Genomic DNA, 21,670 nt, shown 5'->3' with positions numbered 1-21,670 from the left:
CGTATATCTATTCTTTTTCAGATTCTTTTCCCAGATAGATTATTACAGAATATGGAGTTGAGCACTCCAACAATAAATTCTAAGAGTCAGAGAATGTGAACACAAATAGGTTTCAAGATTTTTACCCTTCCTGTGTGAGAAAAGTGAGAAAGGAATGTTTCCATACAACTTTTGGAAATTTAAAAAATATGCCAACAACATGTACAACCTTACTACTCCCAACACCCCATCATGAATACTGCCGCCAACTTAGCCTTCTTTACATATACTGATATTAAGCAAATTCTATGATTTTCCATTTGGAAAATTTTATATTGATGTGAGTTTAGGGGCAAAAATGTTTTTTAAAGCTTAGGCTTTGCTAATCTCAAAGTCTTTTAAGTATGTTCAGATAACAACCTGTGCTGGCAAGTCCTCCCTATTTTATAATTGTGGGTTGATTTGGGATGTTAAATGACCTTCCCAAGTTCTATGGACAGTGTATGGTGGAACTGGGAATCAAGTTCAGGTCTAACTCCAGAGACTATACTTTTTTTTTTTCCTTAGTGCACAATTTAGTTTATTAGTATGTTCAAAGAGTTGTGCAATCATCACTATAATTAATTTAGAATATGTCACCATCCTATAAAGAAACCTCCCAGTACCGTTTAGTAGTTACTTCCCATTTCCCCCAGCTCCCTCCCCACCAATGTGAGGTAACTACTAATCTGCTTTCTATTTCCATAGATTTGCATCTTTTGCACATTTGACATAAATGAAATTATCCAATATGTGACCATTGTGTTTGACTTCTTCCACTTAGGATAGTATTTTCAAGGTTCATCCATGTTATAGCATGTATCATCAGTTCATTCTTACTTATTACCAAGTGTATAATATTCCATTATATGAGTACACAACATTTTGCTTATTGACAAACAAACATTGTGTGCTTATCAACTGGTGGGTATTTGGGTTGTCCCCGCTTTTTGGCCATTGTAAATAATGCTGCTATGCACAATTATGTACAAGTCTGTGTGAACATATATTTTCCTTTCTCTTGGGTATATACCTAGGAGAAGAATTGCTGAGTCATAGAATAACTCTTGTGTACCATTTTGAAAACTGCCAAACTTTCTTCCTAAGCAGCCACATCATTTTGTATTATACCCAACAATGTATGAGCCATCCAGTTTTTCAGTGTCCTAATCAACATGTGTTATCGTCTTGTTTCTTTCCTGATCGTAGCCATGGTAGTGGGTGTGAAGTGGTACCTAATTGTACAGTGACTGTATTCTTAACGCTTTATTCAGCTGCCTTTTGATATATAATTTGGAATTTAGAGTAAACTCCAATTAGATATGAGGTAAAACTACCAGAAGAATATTTACATAGAAAATTCATGGAAGGGCAGAGGAGTGAAGTTCCCCATCACACTGAAACCATTAGTAGTAAGTGTTAGAATTTGGATACTAAAGTTTCTCTTCTGAGTTTGGCTTTCATAGCACAAGTTAGAAATGACCATGGATACTGGCCAAAAGTGAGATACCATTCAGTTTTGTTTTATTAGAAATACTGCATGAGAGGTGAAGCTTGTATTTTCATGCTGATCATGAGATTTGAAAATTCGTAGTTAATTATCCTTATACATTTTTTTGTGTTGATCTAAATTTAACTATACTTTTAAAAGCCTGTCTGTTTGCTTTTTTGATAAATGATAACTTTCTGCAAATATATCTTTTTTTTTTGGCATTGTAGGTTCAGTCGGCAATGTGTTGTTGACAAAGACAAAAGGAATCAATGTAGATACTGTCGATTAAGAAAATGCTTTAGAGCAGGAATGAAAAAAGAAGGTAATAATATATAATATAATGACAATTAACATTATTGATGAAAAATGCTATACACACATGTTCTCATTTAATCACAAAACTTTTACATGAGTTCTGATTTTCCTCAATGAAGGATCTGTGATTCCTTGAGTTTAAGAATTTACTCAGGGACACTGATACTTACTGGTAAGTGATGGAGCCAGTCTTCTTACCTGGTGACTGACTTGACACATTCTGTCCACTACTGCATTACCCCTGGCAACAAAATTATTGTCTAACAAACATTCCAATGTCTTTTTCAAAAGATAAATGGCAAAATATACTAATAGGATGCATTTTAATGTATTTTAAATGCATTTTTAATCTCAATAACAGTTGAATATCTATTTCATAAACATCAACTGAACACTGATTTTTCACATATTAATTTATTTATCTAACACATTTACCATGCACTGCTGCTCTCCAAACACTGTTGTTGGTGCCAAGGTTTAGTGTACATAATAGTGTTCACTATTATGTAGTGAACATAATAGATAAAATGATGCCCCCTTTGAGGGAGCTTATATTCTACTCAAGGACAGAGACAATACACTAGATGCTCTATTTCAATGTGCAATAATTTCATTTTGAACATATTAAATAATCTAATTATACTATCCTATGTTCTAACTACAGTTAGTTTAGCAACAGATGTGTTTAGCACATCTAAATATTTGGCAGGGAATAGCTCCTATAGGGGGTTTCCCCTGTGGCTCAGCCGTAAAGACTCTGCCTGCAGCGCAGGAGACAGGGTAGGATTTGATCTCTGGATTGGGAAGATGCTCTGGAGAAGGAAATGACAGCCCACTCCAGTGTTCTTGCCTGGAGAACCCCACGGGCAGGGGAGCCTGGTGGGCCACAGTTCATGGGGTCACAAAAGTGTCGGACACAACTTGGTGACTAAACAACAGCAAGCTGCTATAAGATTTTGTGCTTGTCATTTTGCCATATGCTTGTGCCTTTCACTACCGTATACAAGAAGATATTTTTCAAAACTATTTCACATACTATTAGAAAATTAAATCACATCTCTATAGTACAAATATCTAAAAATAGCAAACCTGTCTTAAACATAGTTTTTTTCCTTGTCACTCAATATTTTCAAGAGACAAAAATTCCATTAGTTTTACTAGTTGCTAGTCTCAAAGAAGAAGGCAAAATAAAGTTCACAAAATTAAACTTATAACACTTTAATTTCAACATGACTTATTTCTAGTGGCATATTTGGTTGTTTATGGCATTCATTATGTATATTATCAATTATCTTCATTCATTTCTACTTGAATCTCTGCTTCGTTCCTATCATATAAAAAGCAAATAACACTTCTACATTTCCATTAAGAATTTTACAGTTTGTTAAATAAAATTATCTTTAAAATAGTTAAAGCATATCTTATGCTGCTCATAGAATAATGCATTAATTTTTCCTAAATAGATTAGGAAGTAATTTTTAGCTTTCAAAGTAGATATACTTCTTTTATTTACAGTAATAGCACGATTTTAAGGTTAGTTAAATGGAAACATATATAAATATGGTTTTATTTCAGAAAAAATAGCAGCAAGAAGATTACAAATGTCACAATATCTTTTAGCATTTTCTAAAGATTGATCATGTAATGAAATCCATAAGACATAGCTTACATTTTAATGTTTTATCTCCACATACACATTTCCAAATGAGTCAGTTTAGGCTGAAAGTCAATGACAGTATTTGTTCAAAGAAAAAGAAAGAAAGAGGAAGTAAGCTACCAGCAAATATGATTTTAAAATAAAATATTAATGATTCACTCCAACTAAAGATTCAGTTCAGTCGCTCAGTCATGTCTGACTCTTTGTGACCTCATGGACTGCAGCACGCTCTTAAAGGCAAAAAGTTTACTTTTTTCTCTTTCAAATTAATGGGATTGATAGGTAATAGCTTGTTTAGTTAGAAATTGGTTTCTTTTAAAAAGAATAATTATAGAAATAAACTCTGATAGTTTAACATCTTATCTTTCCAGCAAAATTGGGTAAAGCATTAGGGTACATAATTTAGAGGGTACAGACTTTGTTTCCATTCTTTTTGATTAAGAGAAGACAATTTTACCTTTTATGTTTTGAAATCCAACTTTGGCTTCTGATTTATATTATTCTCTACATAACAAATATACAAATCTATACCACCCCACTTCTGCTTCCTTATATTTAAAATTTGAGTAGAAGCATTATTCTTTTTGTTTGTTTGCTTCTGAAACAAAGAGATCTAGCTCTTTCTTAGAAGATTTTCATATAATACTTAATATTTCTTCATTGTTCCAAAATGCTGATATTCACGTCTCCGTTTTCTGAAGAGAGACCCCTACCTGCTGCACCCCCTGCTTTGTTAAAGTCTCTAAACTGTCCCGAAGATATTGCTTCATAAGAGATCAGAGGATTGTGACCACCTTGACTAAAATAGATGTACTTTCCATTTTTGCAACTGTTTTAGAAGAAAAAGAAAAATGGGAGTTTCAGAACATATGACTCATATTTTCTGACAGTGAATATACTCTTATCTTTAACCTGGTCAATCTCACAGGTGGTACTCTTCCCCTAGATATCTTATGTCCTTATTCACTTTGAGACAATGGAAAATCAACCTACTGAAAATGCAACATGGCTGAACTGGTTGACCTACCACTTTGTAACATGTGCACCATCATGAAGTCCCAAAAGGCAGTATTTTATGTGCTCTAGTGACAAGATTGGCTCTTCCTACTTTTAAAATGGTACTGAATGAAAAATATCTTCAGTCAGACTTATCTCTGTGCCCCCTCCCGCCAGGTCTTTTAGAAATATTCCTTCTCTCCTTTTACACTATTTTTTTTTTTACTTCAAACAGTATATTCTGACTTATGTTGAAGAAAACCAAACAATAAATACTGTGATTTTTCTCCCCTAGCTGTACAAAATGAACGTGATAGAATAAGCACCAGAAGAAACACATTTGATAGCAGCAACATCCCCTCCATCAACACACTGGCGCAAGCAGAAGTTCGGTCTCGCCAGGTACTGCTGGGCCAGTATCCTGCCCTATTTAATAGGATCAAATGCTTCTAAGAATAATGCAAAATTGATTTAAGTTCATTCACATGTGCTCTTTACTATAATAAACTCCAGTTAATGAAACTTCAAGTTTCACTTTGAAAATATCAGTTGACTATTGAGTTAATTTTTCCTTTTCCTAGCCAATTCCCCATTTTTTGAGCGGAAAAAAATGAGATACATTTCAATCTAAAATCGCTAAAAGTTTGTTTACAAGGTTGATTAATACTTAATGCTTAGCACAATGCCCTGGAGCAGTATCTTGTTATATTGGTTGAATCTGGAAATCAATTACCACAGCTTTTAGGGTGTTTCGTTGAAAACTATTGTTAGAGTTTTCTTTCTTGAAAACGATGCCTAGATTCAAGAACTCACCTTAGCACCTGCTTTGGAAGCAGGTACTTCAGGGAACAGCCAGAATGCAGAAAATACAAGAAAAAGTTTATTGTTTGAAATTTCTCGAATGAGAACATTAGTTCTAGAGTGGAAAATGCTATGGCTGATTCATATCAATGTATGACAAAACCCACTGGGAAAAAAACAAAAAAATAGAGTGGAAAATGTAAGTGACCAGTTATATGAATAAAAGTAAATCACTTAAGAATCAAATAAAGAAACCTTTTGAAGAAAGTTTACTTTAGCAGTGTCCCTATTAGAAATGTTAATGGTATTTTTCTCTTGTAAAGCAAATTATGAAATAGCTAACTATTAATCGGGCCTTATAATGAGTCAGTGCAACTACTTTCGTTTTTGATAACACAAGGGTAATATGATGAGGTTAACTTCACCATTATCATCCTCATTACTTGAAGATTACTTGATGATCCTATAAAGCATTTTGAGAATGACCTTAAAGGAACTGTGAGGAAATAACACATACACAGCAGAAAGACACGTACACACGCACACATATTCAAAAATGACGCTTAGAAGAACATTTAGAAAGTGATTTTTTTCCAGCAGAAAGGCATTTGAACACCACTTATATCTTAGATAGTTCAAAATTGTATGTCATTTAAAAATTAATCATTATATGTTAAGCTTTTCAAATCGCTGAGTCAAAGATTGGTGGTGTCTCAACTTTATTTGAATGGGTTTCCATTGAATGCAGCAACATAGTCTGGCTTCTCATCTAAATCTATTCTCCTTAGTTGGTAAACTTTATCCAATGGGAACTTTCCTTCAAAAATTAGAACAAATTAAGAAAAATTATAACAAATTAAAGGTGGACTTTCTGACTGGAACTATCATCTTTAATTAAAAATAAAATCACACAGCATTAGTTCAATATAGATACTCCATAGCTCTTTGTATAATCATTTTGAATTATTACAAACTCCCCAAAAGTTGTGGTAACTCGTTTTACAGATTAGGTCAGTAAAAATAAGATACTGTTCCCAGACTGTGGCAGTGAATATTCTCAGTCTAACTTGAACTGATAGGTATTTGATTTATCAATTTTAATATGTTTGGTATATTTCAAGACAGTGTGATAATAAGAGTGCCCACTTCAATGGTGTTTACTTATTGCAGCAGCAGAAAAAAGAGATATATTGGTCTTGTGTTATTTTCAATGACAGATTAATATAATGTTCTTAATACTAGATCTCAATCTCAAGCCCTGGTGCAAGCGCTGACATAAATGTTAAGAAAATTGCCAGTATTGGTGATGTCTGTGAATCCATGAAACAGCAACTCCTAGTCTTGGTGGAATGGGCTAAATACATCCCTGCCTTTTGTGAGTTACCACTGGACGATCAGGTATATAAGAGATTACAATACTTTACAAAGTATTTTTTGAACTTTGCTAAGTTTGTGTGTTCTTTTAGTTATATTTGTATATTTTCTATATGTGACAAAGGTTAAATGGTCTTATGAGAGAAAATTGGTTTTCTTGTTCATTTAACCTATTCTATTAAGAGGCAGACTGTTAAACTTCTATTTTAAAGGTCTTAGAAATTTATTGACTGGACAAGAGTTGATCAGCCTATGTTCTTCCCCCTAGAAGTTTAAAAAGCTTATAATAGGGACTTCCCCAATGATCCAGTGGTTAAGACTCCGCCTTCCAATGCACGGGGTTGTGGGATCAATACCTGGTTAAGGTCCCACATGCCATGAAGTGTGACCAAAATTTTTAAAAATAATATTAATAGAAAAAAATATTTAAGGATGAGAGAAAAACAGATAGCAGGTAACTGCTATTGTAAGACAAAGTATTGGAATACGTCTGTCTCGGAGGTGGGTGGTACCCAGTATGTCTTGGTGTTTACTAAAAGTACATAGAAAATTCTTCAGAAATACCAGACCACTTCTAGAGAGAAAACACACAGGTTGTGTTGGTGTCTCTGTAGGCACTTTTATGCAATTAACGTATAAAATTGTGCCTTTCATGTTGTCAATTTTATTCTGACAATTACTATATAAAAATTATATATCTAGTATTAAAAAAGTCTAGAAAATTGTGCTCTGAAATCTACAGAAAATAGATTTCAGATATAGTGATCTTTTCCTAATATATATTTCATACTTTGTCATATTTATGTTAAGATATTTTAGTTAATAATTAAGTTTAATTTTCTAATGTCTATAAAGATTAGATTATTAGTTTAAGATTTATTTTTAACTCTTCTAAGTATTATATAATATTCTATAGATGTAAATAATTTGAAAATTTCCAATTCCCCCAGATAAAGCACAGTATGTAATGGTATGTAATATAAGCAGTGTCTATTTTTACACCCTCTTGCCAGAGCTTTTTATCACTGATACACAAAAATAAAGAAACAATCAAAGGGAAAGGTGTATGATTGTCTAAAAATCAAAGAAGGGCAAAATATTTACACACCAGAAAATAAAAATGATCACAGGAAGTTAGCAGTTTTATTTCCAGAAGAGCATTTCACCTGGTTACAAAAAGAAAATACTGTGAAATCTGAAATCATTCTTAAAATGTTCTGTAACTCCCTTCCTGGTATGAGTCATGGTTATGGACATGTCATAAAGATAGCTTGGCTCAGAAGGCTATTTCACAGTGAATAATGCTAAATTGCTAAAACTTACTTGTCTCACCCCAAGCCATATAAGTAGGTTTATGTTATTTATCAGTTTTATATTTTTATTATCACTCTTTAAAGTTGCTGACATATATGCAGACAGTGATTTAAAAATTGGGAAATTGAAATCCAGTAACTTGTCAATAATAGTTTTTATTTACTAACTGTTTAATATTAACAGTATAGCATTAATAGCCATGGATTGACAGAGTCTATTATGGATAAGGGATTTGGATATTAGTTTTCAGTTACATTATATGTTACATTGTTTAATTTAATAGTCTCAGGAGCTCTGTGGCATATTTTATAATATCCACTTAACAATTTCTAAAACTGAGACATAAATCAGTTACGTTCACTCAATATATTCATCACACAAATAGTTATTAGGACTACTGCTCAGTTTTAAGAACTGTGACTATATGGCAGGAAAAGTACAGATTGCATCACTATTCTCATAAAACTTGCATTCTGTTTGGGAGAGACAGACAATAAAAATGTCCACATTCTGAGTAAGATAATTCTAGGTGGGGATAAGTTCTATAAAATGAAATAGGATGAGTTGTTGGGGAATGGTCACGGGTGGAGTGGTAATAGATCCAGTAAATTGGGAATTAGAGATTTTTCTTGAGACCTGAGTAGCAAGGGGCTAAGTTTGTCAAGATCAGAGGAAAAAGCATTCTGGCTTCAGGAGGAGTGAATCCCAAGGCTCTGGGGCAGGGCAGGCAAAATGTCTAGAGAAAAGTGAGCAAAGGATGTTGCAAGAAGAAAGCAGAGTGGGCGGTGGCGGTGGGGGAGGTACAAACCACTGAGCCATCACCTAGGGGAAACCATGGTTGAGGTGTTTGGATTTCACTCTAAAGACTGTAAGAAATAAAGAGATTTTAGCAGAGGAGTGATATTAATTGATGAGTATTGTACAAGATATCATCTTAGGTTTGTCAAGAAGGACCTAAGATGGAGGAACAGAAAGGAAGCAGGAATACCCAGTAGGTCTTTGGAATGTATGTTGGTAGGCCCGGTGAAGAGTGACCACGGCTTGGCCAGGGGCGGTCGCGATGGAGAAGCTGTGCTAGGGTGTCCGGTGCAATTAGAGAGGGGTCCAAGTGGACCCTTGGTTCTGATGTGAAAATGCTTATTTTGGAGGACTGTATCTTTAACTAAGGAGACGAAGATGCTGGAGAAGCATTCACTTTGACGAATGAAATTTGAAATGCTTCCTATTCTTTCTACTGGTGATGTTCAGCAGACAATCCAACTCCTCTGAGAGTTTAGTGCAGAGTTAAAGGTTCAGTCTAGAAAGTGTCAGAACCCAGATCCCGCATACCCATTTCACTATATCATCCCTCTTTGCTTTACTTTTGTTTGTGGGTGCATGTTAAGTCACTTCAGTCATGTCTGACTCTGTGCAACCCCATGGACTGTAACCCACCAGGCTCCTCTGCCCATGGGATTCTCCAGGCAAGAATACTGGAGTGGGTTCCATGCCCTTCTCCAGGGGATCTTCCTGAACCGGGGATCGAACCCTCTTCTCCTATATCTTCTGCATTGGCAAATGGGTTCCTTAACCACTAGCACCACGTGGGAAACCCTTTGCTTTTGTTTGTTCAGTTTAATGATGTGTAACAGATCATGTTTGACATATATTTTTCTCCTTTAGTCCTCATGACTACACTTTGAGATTTTCATCTCTATCTCCATTGATTAAATGAAAACAAATGAGTCCCAAACATATTGTTTTACTAACCCAAGCTTAAACAGGTAGTAAGTGGAGAAACCAGAATTTGAACTATAGCTTTTTAGACTCTATTCTCAAATATCATTCACTCCCAAACTCTAAATTATTCTTTTTTTTCTTTTCTTGCTTCCCTCCTATTGCCTTATTAGTTTTAGAAATTTTGAAAGTAAAATTCTATTGATGTGCTTAAAATAGAATGCTTAATAATAGTAAGAATCTATGAATATTATAGTTTGTTAAAACAAAAAAATGTTCTAGGCTTAAAGAATACTAAGTTAATCAGACTTTTATTATAAATCTTTTCATCATTATGTTTTATAATTAATTGTTAAACTTGGAATTTTTCATTAAGGTGGCACTGTTGAGAGCTCACGCAGGGGAACATTTACTGCTTGGAGCTACAAAGAGATCCATGATGTATAAAGATATTTTACTTTTGGGTAGGTTTTTTTTTTTTAATTTTAATTTGAAAAAAATTATGCTTGCTTGATACTTACAGGGGGTCTATTCTACATGTACCAGGCATTCATAGACACTGTCAAATGAAGCTGTCACTTCACAGTGAATTTAGGGGGTCAGAGGGTCTGTTTTTGCTTTCCTTTATCGCAAGGAAGTTCAGAAGAGATGTTCAGTATGCATTAAATAAAAGAGAAATGTTGCTCAATAAACAAAATATCGAGGCATGTTTAAGTTATTTCAGGACCAAGAATTAGTGATTTGTGTCACCATCTTATGGAATTCCATACAGTCTAAGTGTCTACCTAATAATTATACCATGTATTATTTTCTAATCTTCTAAAGATTATGTTTATCTCCTAGGATCTTATTGCCTATGATATGCTACAAAATCCCAAGTTAAAAACAATTTTTATAACAATGTCTGAAAAATTCTCATAGTTAAATAGCAGTGCTGAAACAGGCAAAATTATGACAGCAAGTGGGATAAGGCACAAAGGAAAAGCTTGTGTCTTCATTAAGGAAGTACTCTGATCCCCACCTCTTTACTTGCTTTATAAAATTAGGTTTCTTGTTGAGAGTTGAGATCTCTCTAATGCTTAGAAGCTCTCCCTCCCTCTGGCTGTGTAAAATGATAACTAAATTGTTTTATTCCATTTTTTAGACAGATATTTTGTCCCAAATAGGAATAAATTGAACAGAATATCACAATAGCTAGTAGTAACTGATGACTTACTATTTAAGATATATGCCTTTAAGTGCTTTGACATTTCTCTCTATATATACACTCTCTCATTTAAACCTCAGAATAACCCTGAGGGATATGTACTATTATTTTCAACCTGTTTTGTAGGTGAAGAAATAAAGGCAGAGTAAATTTGTCTGAGGTCACAAAGCAAGTAAGGGATTGAGCCAGGATTCTAAACCACATAATATGACTGCTTTTAAATTCTGCTAAATTTTCTCTTACAATTTTAGGACTCCTACAATACTGTTCTCCTTATAAATGTGAATACAATAAGCATGGAAAGCAAAACAATCTTACCACATAGTTCTAAATAGTCTTATCCTAAATAATTAGATAATTCAACTTTTCATAAGAGGAGCAGAGCTACACTTTTTAAAATACTTTTGCATGTGTTGTTATATTGAAGATTGTCTTTGCCTGGTGAAAGAATTCAGTATACTCTCCTTTTTATAAAACCAGAAAATAAAAATTTAGCAGTTATTTTAGGTGCTCAAATAAGCTTCCAATTTTCTAATATTTTAGAAGCTATAATATTTTCATATTATAGCCCAAGACTTTCTAAGGTAGAACATATTTAAGGACTAGGTGGTCCAGATTTCTATTCAATTTCTGAATTCCCTTGAATTCTGCTGCAGACGTTAGCCTTGTGATTAGACAATCTTCCCATCTCTTCTTAAAGAAGCCCAGGATGAGAGAATTTACTATTGAGTGAGGCAACTCATAAGATTATACCTGATAGTTTAAAAAAAAATTAGCCTTGTCTACTTAAGCTTATTAAAATTATGTCTCAGTAGTTGTTATATGTACAAACACCTGTACCACTGAAGGAATGCCAGTTTACTTTCCTGTAAGCAAGAGAGATTCTTTAGGTTTTGCACTATGCTCATTAATGAGTAAGGCACTAACAGATAACTGACATAGTGGAAAGCTAGTCATTATATCTTGTTTCTCCCTTGTCAATAATTAGCTTGTTATTAGTCTGTACTTTAGTATTATCACCAGTGACCGAGGCTGTTAAAATGCATGTGATCATATTATCAATGTTATTGATCCTGTAAGTGTTCTAAAGTTTTTCCTAACATAATTAGCAACACTACTGAGAGCGGAAGTACTATTCATGTTTCTTCAAAGGAAAATCATTTAAAATATTGGTTTATAAAAGTTTAAACAAAATCTGACAATGTTGCAAGTGTGAGAGGGTTGATTGTTTTGTTATTATTTTTTAATGTAGGGAACAACTATGTTATTCACCGCAACAGCTGTGAAGTCGAGATTAGCCGTGTGGCCAACCGGGTTCTAGATGAGCTGGTCCGACCATTTCAAGAAATTCAGATTGATGATAATGAATATGCTTGTCTGAAGGCAATTGTCTTTTTTGATCCAGGTTTGTTTCCAAAGTTTCAGTAAAAATAATTGCAGTAAAAATTAAACTACTTTTTATTTTGGTTTTTAGTAATTTTCTCTATTTATTTATTTTTGGCTGCACTGGATCTTCCTTGCTGTGCAGACTTTTCTCTTGCTGCAGTGAGCGAGGGCTCCTCTCCAGCTGTACACACGCTTCTCATTGTGGTGTCTTCTCTTGTTGAGGAGCACTGGCTTTGGGATACACAGGCTTTAGTAGTTGCAGCACGTGGGCTCGGGAGTTGTGGCCGCAGGCTCTTGAGCACAGGCTCAGTAGCTGTGGTGCCCACACTTAGTTGTCTGGTGGCATGTAAGGATCTTCCCGGACCAGGGATCGAACCCATGTCTCCTGCCTTGGCAGGCGGATTCTTTACCACTAAACCACCAAGTGGTTTAAAAGTCACCAGCTTTTTAAATATTAGGATATTTACTCTCACATTCTGCTAAGACAGAATATTTAGAGTGCTCTTTTTCTTCCTGTACTAGACGCAAAAGGGCTAAGTGATCCGGTGAAGATTAAGAACATGCGGTTCCAAGTGCAGTTGAGTTTGGAGGACTACATCAACGACCGGCAATATGACTCCCGGGGCAGATTTGGGGAGCTGCTTCTGCTCCTGCCCACACTGCAGAGCATCACGTGGCAAATGATTGAGCAGATACAATTTGTTAAACTTTTTGGAATGGTTAAAATTGACAACTTACTTCAGGAGATGTTACTGGGTGGTGAGTTCATTTAAGAATTTCTATTTTATTTCTTAGCATCATATTACAGTGCTTTGGAGCAAGTTTGACCTGTTTACTTTTTGTCCATGATGTAATGAACTCAATTGGTTTTTTTTTGTTTGTTTGTTTTTGCATTTAGAAAAATCTATAAAACCCATTGGCTGGGAGCAAAAATACTTGAACCTATTCAAACCTCCCCTCCATTCACACTCAACCTCCACCACCTTTACTCCACCCATCCCTCTTACCTCAATTGTCAGATTCTCCCAAATATGGTAAATGGAAATATATTTCATATTGTTGGTACTTCTTGGAGTATATTATATTTTTTCTATGTCTTTCCTCCTCTAAAAGCTCACTGATGGCAAAATAAAACAACAAAAAATACAGAGTAAATAGCTTAAACATCCTGCTCCTGAAATAAATTAACTGACACAACACAATGAGAAGGGGAAAATGAGATTTCTTTGCTGCAGTAGATGTCAGGAATAACTTAAGAAATCATTTATTTTGTGTTCTGATCTAGATTAAATTTCCTTTTAAAATCACTTTGTTTTATTTTATTTTAGTTTTAGTTTTCTAGTGGTTAATGTGTTTCTAATGATATCTTTCTGAAATAAAAGTTGTTTATGCTATTAGGGTGATCCCAAATACTATAAACTTGAGGTAAGTGATTCTTGGAATTGCCTTAACAACAGGCAGCAAACATAATGATTCCAGGAAACTGCACGGAAGGTCCATTATTAATATACAACATAATATGATACAACATTAATCTAGCCAGTGTACAGTGAAAGCTAACATTGTCTTTAATGTAGCAGTGGCTCTATTAATTTATTTTTGAATTCCCAAAAAGCACTTTGCAAAAATAGCAATATTTAAGCTGTCAATCAAAACACTTGTTTTAAGGTAAACTTGCTGTTCCTGATTAAATATCCCTTACACAAGCATCTTTTTATCTTCTGTAGGTGCTTCCACTGAGGCTAACCATCTCCATCATCCAATGCACCCACATTTGTCTCAAGATCCATTAACTGGACAGACTATACTTTTGGGTTCAATGTCAACACTGGTGCATACAGACCAGATCTGTAAGTATCTGGACTACTTTTGAAACATAATATTTCTTAAACTTAATTACTTGAGAAAATGTGAAATTTTGGGAAAGAATCTATTAGTGCCCAGAAATTGTAAAAATTGGATATGATTTCCTCTAGGATTTCATTGTGGGAGATTGTGAAGCAAGTCACTTATTCTTCTCATGTATGAATTTTCTCCCTAAAATGGAGATATGAGTGCCTAAATCTTTCTACTTCATAGGTTTGGTAGTACATATAGGATGTTCTAGCTTTGCCTGGTAGTGCAGGACCATAACAATGACATACAAACTGGAACCATGCAAAGAAATCTTAATAATTAAGAGAAAAATTAAGATTGCTTATGACCTTTAAACATGTTTGTCAAAACATTAAGAGCTCTTTTAACTATAAGTTATAAATGTATAGGGAAGTTAAAAATAGTACTTTTAATGTTTAGTACACCATAATTAAAATAAACACAGAATTAATATTTTTTTTTTTGTAAAAATAAAATGAAGAGTAGTTTGGACAATGCTTGTCATGTTCTTTTTCAAGGACTTACAAGAGGAAATAAGCATCTATGATGAAATTTACTCTTTTGGAAGTTTGGATTGATTTCCAGTATTTTATCCTTTGTATTTTCAATGTCATGAAATATCTCTCAGAAACCATTTGATAGGAAGTTTTTTGTCAGTTTCACTTCCTCTGGGACCTCTCCATCCTTTCAAAGAATTGGGCTCCTCATTAATGTTGACAAGTTTTCCTTCAGCTAAAGCTCTTGGTTGTATTTTAAGGGACTCAAACAATGAAAATGTGAACATTTCCATGGTCAGTGCTTTCTTCTATTAACTATATTTGTGTTTGATTTGAATTTCACTTCCAGCATTATCATTTTTTGTTTCTTTACTGCCCACTCTCCCCTTCCAGCCAGTTCTCTTTCAGTTGCCCATGTTTGCAAAATGCCATGTGAATTTATCACGGGGAGGGAGACAGGAGGCAACACAGCTCCACACTTTGTTGTCAGTGTGTGAACTGAAGGAAATATGTTCATTGACCAATCACAATCATGAACAGACTGAAGGATGTGGTGTGATTGGTTACTGATCAAAATGCACATCTATTATTTAGGTAATTATTTGTAGACCAAAAAAGTTAGCTGTGAAGTTTGTAAAGTTTGCAATACAGTCAAGTTTGTGAGTTTATGCAACACTCACCGTTAATTTGAGTTAACATACTAACTGAAATGTGAACCAGGTTTTTGAAAGACTGGTGCTATTTAACTAAGCCGTGATGAGTGGAATTCATGTGTATCATAATTGGGCAAAGTGTGGGTTGTTTAGGTTTCCTTTAGTTCTATGGAACAAAAATGATTATATATATATACTAGGGATTGATAGTAGATAATCTGATATTGTTGCAGATTTAACACATTATATTTTTATAAGTCAACTCAGATTTAAAAAATCTTGACTAGACAAAATATCAAGAATTAATTGCTCCTGAATTTATACTAATTTAATTCCAAATTGAGTTTTAATCTACTGCCTCTTAGCACTAAACCAGCTATGTCACTAAGATTCCTTAGTTATTGTGATATCATTGTGCATACCTGTATTGCCTGCTGAATCTATGATAGCCCTTAATAACTAGCTGCAGTGTTGTTTTATCGCAAAGTTCAGTGCAATGTGACCACAATTCAGTGAGTACCATCTAACTGCTCCCTAGTGGTAGGGAGAGTAGAAACCACAAAAATGCCTGCTATCACTGCTATCCTTCAGATGCAGTAGATATATGTGTAAATAGTGTCTGTAACACAAAGTTCTTTGAGTGTACGACAGAAGCAGAAATGAAATTGTTAAAAAAAATACAAATGTACAATATAGTACATTTACTCTGTGGGTCCCCACTAATTTAAAGACATTAATTTGGGACCATTCTTTCTTTCCTTGAACTACAGTTGATTTATAGTAGTATTTTGGTGTCAGATATACAACATAGTGATTCAATATTTTTAGAGGTTATATTTCATTTAAAGTTATTATAAAATATCGCTTATATTCCCTGTATTGTAAATTACATCCTATATCTTATTTATTTTCTACCATATAGTTTATGCCTCTCATTCTCCTTCCCATGGCTTTCTCTCCCTCTCCCCCACTTCTCACTGGTAGCGACTGGTTTGTTCTCTGTTTCCATGAGTCTGTTTCTGCCTTGTTATATTTATTTGTTTTATTATTTGAATTTAACATATAAGTGAAAATATACAGTATTTGTCTCCCTGTTTAACTTATTTCACTAAGGGTAATATCCTGCAGGTTCAGCCATGTTATTGCAAGTGGCAAAATTTCATTCATGGCTGAGTAATACTCATATGTGTGTGTGTGTGTGTGTGTGTGTGTGTGTGCGCGCGCGCGAGTGTATCACATCTTCTTTATCCATTCATCTGTTGATGGACACTTGTGTGGCTTCCACATCTTAGCTATTGTAAATAAAGCTGCTGTGAACATTGAGGTGCATGTATCTTTCCAAACTAGTGTTTTTGTTTTCTTCAAATATATACTCAGAAGTGGAATTGCTGGATACTGTGGTAGTTCTAGTTTTCATTTGTTGAGGAACTTCCATACTGGGACTATCTTGCAAAGCACATGTTACCATTTTCATTTAATTAACACTCAAGAACAGAGAGAGGCAAACCCAATACCATACCAAAGAGTCTATGAAGTTGTCTCTCTTAGAGATCAGTTATTCATAAACTTGGAAAATAAAACTCATTAACAACACATTGAATATTGTAGGTAACAACTAGCAAGAAAGGTTAACAATTTTGCTGGTGGTTAAATCCTTTACTTTTTAAATGCTAGTTTTCTAGTATTTTTAAAGCATGTTTGCTGACCCTAGTCTTTTTAGAATCACATCATCACACTTTTCATTTTTATTGTCCCTCTTTCAGCATACTATTTAAGAGATTCATTTGTAAAGGAAAACTGCTTTGCTTATGGTCATTTGAAACAGTTTATATCTGACACAAAGCAAAGCATTAAACACAAGCACAGGTAAAAATTAAAGTTTATGCATATTTTCTTGGTCTTTTACAGCAGGCTACTGCAGTATTAGATCCATCCTAAATATCCAGAAATAATTTTTAAGGCAAATTTGGTAATTCTTTTGTCACTTGAATTGTATCTAAAAATATTGTTTTTAAGTCATTACTAATTCCCACATAATAATATAAAGTTAATATATTAAAGAAAACTAGGCAAAAGGGGGCTGTTCTTTTTTGTATTTTTGAAAACTATTCCAGAAAAAAAATCGATAAAGTCTGCGATGTCTCAGTCTGATCATCAAACATTTTCTGTTTATTCTGTTAAATATATGGGATAATAATAAATGTGAATACTAAAATATTTCAAGTTTTAAAAATTGTAGAATGGCTCCTGGATTATTTTGTAATATGGTTAAAATTTGCCAATAGAAATACTATCATAGACAATGAAGTATTCAAACTATAACTTATTTTTTTAATTACTCAGTGCTCTTTGCATTGATGGGTAAGGAACAGCCAAGCGTCAGTGAAACAGAATAATTTTGAAGTGACAAAGTCAGTATTTTTCAGATGCTTTTAACTACAACAAGAGCTTCCCTGGTGGCTGAGTAGTAAAGAACTCCAGGAAGATCCCCTGGAGAAGGAAATGGCAACCCACCCCTGTGTGCTTGCCTGGGAAATGCCTTGGAAAGAAGAGCCTGGCAGCCTATAGTCCATGAAGGGTCTCACAAGAGTCAGACATGACTTACTGACTAAACAACAACAGCAACAACATAGATTTCAAAGCACTTGAAGAGTTACCTTACCTTATTATTATTTTTTAATGTCATCTGATGTTTGAGTTGGCTTTCCTAGTGGCTCAAACAGTAAAGAATCTGCCTGCCAGTGCAGGAGACATAGTTCAGTCCCTGGGTTGGGAAGATCCCCTGGAGAAGGAAGCGGCAACCCGCTCTAGTATCCTTGCCTGGGGAATCCCATGGACAGAGGAGCCTGGCGGGCTATATAGTCCATGGGGCCACGAAAGAGTCGGACACACGTAAGCGGCTAAACAACAGCAGCGTTTGAGTTAGTGAGATCTAAACCAAATATCAGAGAAGGCAATGGCACCCCACTCCAGTGCTCTTGCCTGGAAAGTCCCATGGACAGGGGAGCCTGGTAGGCTGAGGTCCATGGGGACGCTAAGAGTCAGACACGACTGAGCGACTTCCCTTTCATTTCACTTTCGTGCATTGGAGAAGGAAATGGCAACCCACTCCAGTGTTCTTGCCTGGAGAATCCCAGGGACAGAGGAGCCTGGTGGGCTGATGTCTGTGGGGTCGCACAGAGTCGGACACGACTGAAGTGACTTAGCAGCAGCAACAGCAGCAAACCAAATATGTTTTATTTTATGTGCTTTTTTGATTGTGAATATTGTAAAATTTGTATTCTGAGACTTGGAAAAAAATTAGTTTTCTGTTAATTCTTTTCATTAAATTTTTTTTTCTGCTGAGTTTATGAGAGAATCAAATGCCCATAAATGCTATTATATAAAAGCAGATGATATCTTAAAGTGACTATCAACATTTTAAAGTATGATTTAGTTTAATGCTAATAGGGGAGTGCATCTCCAATAGTATGTCAATAACCTGATTATGTATTATGATCACTACTTTATATATAATCTTTTAAAAACATATACAAAATAAAGTAATGTATATTGGTGTCATGCAAAACTTAATGAGGTCGGCCAGGTGACTGCCAGCATCACATACAATTGTCTGTTTCTTTTTTAGCAACTCCTGAAACCCCACTTCCTTCCCCACCTCAAGGCTCTGGACAAGAACCATACAAAATAGCTGCAAATCAAGCTTCAGTCATTTCACACCAGTCTCTTTCCAAACAAAAGCAATTGTGAGAGTATGTTTACTTCTGAACGGCACTGCATAAATGTGAAAAGTTGTTGTTCTTAAAATATCTCAGGATAGCACTTTTGGCAGACTCTTAGCCAAGGCTTCTTCATGGTGCTGTTATAAAGACAGTATCCTGTTTTCTTGTTTATATGTTCATTTTGTTTGTTGTTGCTATTGTTTAAAACCTTTAGATGCAACCAATGTCTATCACTGAGTTCCAATGCGTTTGTATAGCATAAACCTGTACTGTGCCTGAACCAGTTGAATCTCATGTACTACTTTCATGTGTTGTCTTATTATTAATTTAAATCTGTAAATAATTGCTTTATGGTGATGTGATGAAGAACTAAGTTTTCTTCGTTGAGAACAGTAGATCAGAAATCCCAGATTAATATTAAATGAGCCAAGTTCTTTTTTTTTAAATAAATTTTAAACTTGCAGATTCGAAAATTAAAGCAGTTGCTGTAGAATAGGGTATATTTCTTTGAAGAATCACTTACAAGCATCTTTTTGGCCCATAGTTAAATATGCCTATAAAAGATTAGAAAATTATAAATAGGCATTTCAAAGATGACTGGGTATTCCTTGAAATCTGCCTATATTTGAAGATGTGTGGTAAAATAAAATATTAAATTTATCAGTTAGGATACAGGCTAAATTGTTTAAAGAAACCCTTAAAAGGAGTCTCAAGCAAGACAGGCATTTATTTCCCTCTCAGAAAACAAATCTAGAAGTAGTCATCCTTTGACTAGAACTTAGCACATGCCCACATGTGGTTCTCAGGGACACTGGGAGTGTAGTCTTTAGGCAGAAAGCCTCGTGCCAACAAACCTGTCCATCTCTGGGATTCTGATATCAGGAGACAGATTAGCCATCTGTCACACACATGTTGCCTCGTTTAGCCCTCCTGTAAAAGAGGTAATATTATCTTTTTCTTATAAATTAAGAAACCTTTAGCTTAGAGGATTTAAATAACATAACCAAAGATCATTAAACCTGAAGAGGAGGAGAGCTGCACTCTAGCCCAGGTCTAATGGACTTTAAGGAGAATAAATCTTTGGTATGAAAATGTGAGCTTCTTACTGTGGTTTTTAAGTAAATGCAATTGAGTAAATGCAATGTTTTGAGTAAATGCAAATGGATATTATCCATTGTGTTACCTGTTAACACATATTTACATATAAATGAGTGTAAATTTGTTGCAACATGAATAAGAAACTACTTTTGTACCTTAAATGAGTCTTCTAACTTTAATGAATCTTCTTCCTAAAATAAAAAGATTTTAAAAACTTTCGAACAAAGAAAATAAAATGTATAGCAGGTAGATCATGATGCAAGCACAGACAAATTAAAATCACTGACAGCATATTTTCAAAAATCCAGTGGACTGAGGAATATAGTTCTTTGGAGCCCCAAATTTGATATTATCTAAAGCTAGAGCTTATTTTAAAACAATTGACAGTCTGCCTCAAGAAACAGTGATGTCTCTCTTTCTCTCTCTCTATCAAATAAATATACACACACTGTATTTGCTGAAGCAGCAAAAAACTGGTTTAGTAATTATTAATGATATAAAAAGGGTTCCCCAAGTTCCAAGAGACTGAATTAAATGATTTTTACAGAACTTTTCAAAATTTCTAAGATTATGATTTCATAACCCCCACTTGCTCTGCAAATAAAAAGCTTTTGTTAACTGTAACTTCTTAACTCTTAAAAAATGATTACTTAGAACCTAGCATTGATTTAATAGAATCAATAAAATCCCTTTAACAGCTGGTACCTGGAAACTGTAAAATATGTCTTTGAGAGAGAGTGAGAACAGAAAAAAAACTTTAACTCACTTTTGAAAAGATTTATGCTAGTGTCTCTAGTTCACAAATAAGAATGCTTTTGATTTTTTAAGATGGAAATACATCCTGTAGTTTTCTGTTGTGCTCTTAGAAGATACTAAAAAAAAAAACCTTTAAAATATAAAACATATAATTCATTTTTAGTGTCCCTTCTAACTTATCTGCATCTATTTACTAAAATAGTCATGTTTTAGAAATTATTGCTAGCAAATTTGTTTTAATATCCATGGTCAGGGAATGTGTAATATAATATTTTTGTATACTTAACTGCCAAAAATGCTGGACAAGAAGGAACTGAAGTTTTCAGCATATCTTAAAATATTGATAAGGGAAGTTATTGCTTTTATATAACACAAAAACACTTATATAACACTTTTTTTCAGGTAGTAAAAAAGAATAATTTATTGTGAAATAATGATTCATTTTATAAATGTAAAATTATTTTTATAAATTTCTTTGTTTAAAATCAAAAATTACTAGATTTTTTATTGATAAATTATAATGAGATTAAAATATTTCTAAGCTGTGATACCATGTTGTTTCACTGAACTTTCTAAATAAAAATTGAGAAAAAAAAACGTAGTGTGGTCCTTCATTATTGTTCAAAAATGATTTCATAATTTGAGAGATACTAATTTTGTCTTTTATATGGTCACTTAATTAAATTTACATAGAGTTTGCTTGCAAATACTGGTCTTTAGAGTCTAGAGCAAAATTGACTAGCACATCTTCAAATAATCAGAGACACTGATCGAAGGGAGAGCCTCTCATGTG

At 34.1% G+C, this 21,670-nt stretch overlaps 1 protein-coding gene across 4 annotated transcripts in view; it reads left to right on the top strand.

Moving 5' to 3' along the window:
* The window catches only part of HNF4G (hepatocyte nuclear factor 4 gamma), a 128,143-nt gene extending 106,719 nt beyond the window's left edge, over nucleotides 1-21,424 (top strand). For 2 of the 4 annotated variants that reach the window (XM_065902712.1, XM_065902711.1), the window contains 8 exons: nucleotides 1,738-1,832; nucleotides 4,774-4,880; nucleotides 6,522-6,677; nucleotides 10,060-10,147; nucleotides 12,143-12,295; nucleotides 12,799-13,035; nucleotides 14,004-14,126; nucleotides 18,930-21,424. In XM_065902712.1, coding sequence (XP_065758784.1) covers nucleotides 1,738-1,832; nucleotides 4,774-4,880; nucleotides 6,522-6,677; nucleotides 10,060-10,147; nucleotides 12,143-12,295; nucleotides 12,799-13,035; nucleotides 14,004-14,126; nucleotides 18,930-19,051 — 1,081 coding nt within the window. In that variant the 3' untranslated portion in view covers nucleotides 19,052-21,424. The remainder of the gene's footprint in view (nucleotides 1-1,737; nucleotides 1,833-4,773; nucleotides 4,881-6,521; nucleotides 6,678-10,059; nucleotides 10,148-12,142; nucleotides 12,296-12,798; nucleotides 13,036-14,003; nucleotides 14,127-18,929) is intronic. The other 2 variants (XM_065902713.1, XM_065902714.1) reach the window with 1 other exon arrangement.
* The last annotated feature ends 246 nt before the right edge of the window (nucleotides 21,425-21,670 follow it).

Source organism: Muntiacus reevesi, chromosome 12, assembly GCF_963930625.1.
Source record: "Muntiacus reevesi chromosome 12, mMunRee1.1, whole genome shotgun sequence".
Classification (NCBI taxonomy): Eukaryota; Metazoa; Chordata; class Mammalia; order Artiodactyla; family Cervidae; genus Muntiacus; species Muntiacus reevesi.
The sequence above is the reverse complement of the archived record's forward strand: the minus strand, read 5'-3'. Positions and strand labels throughout refer to the sequence as shown.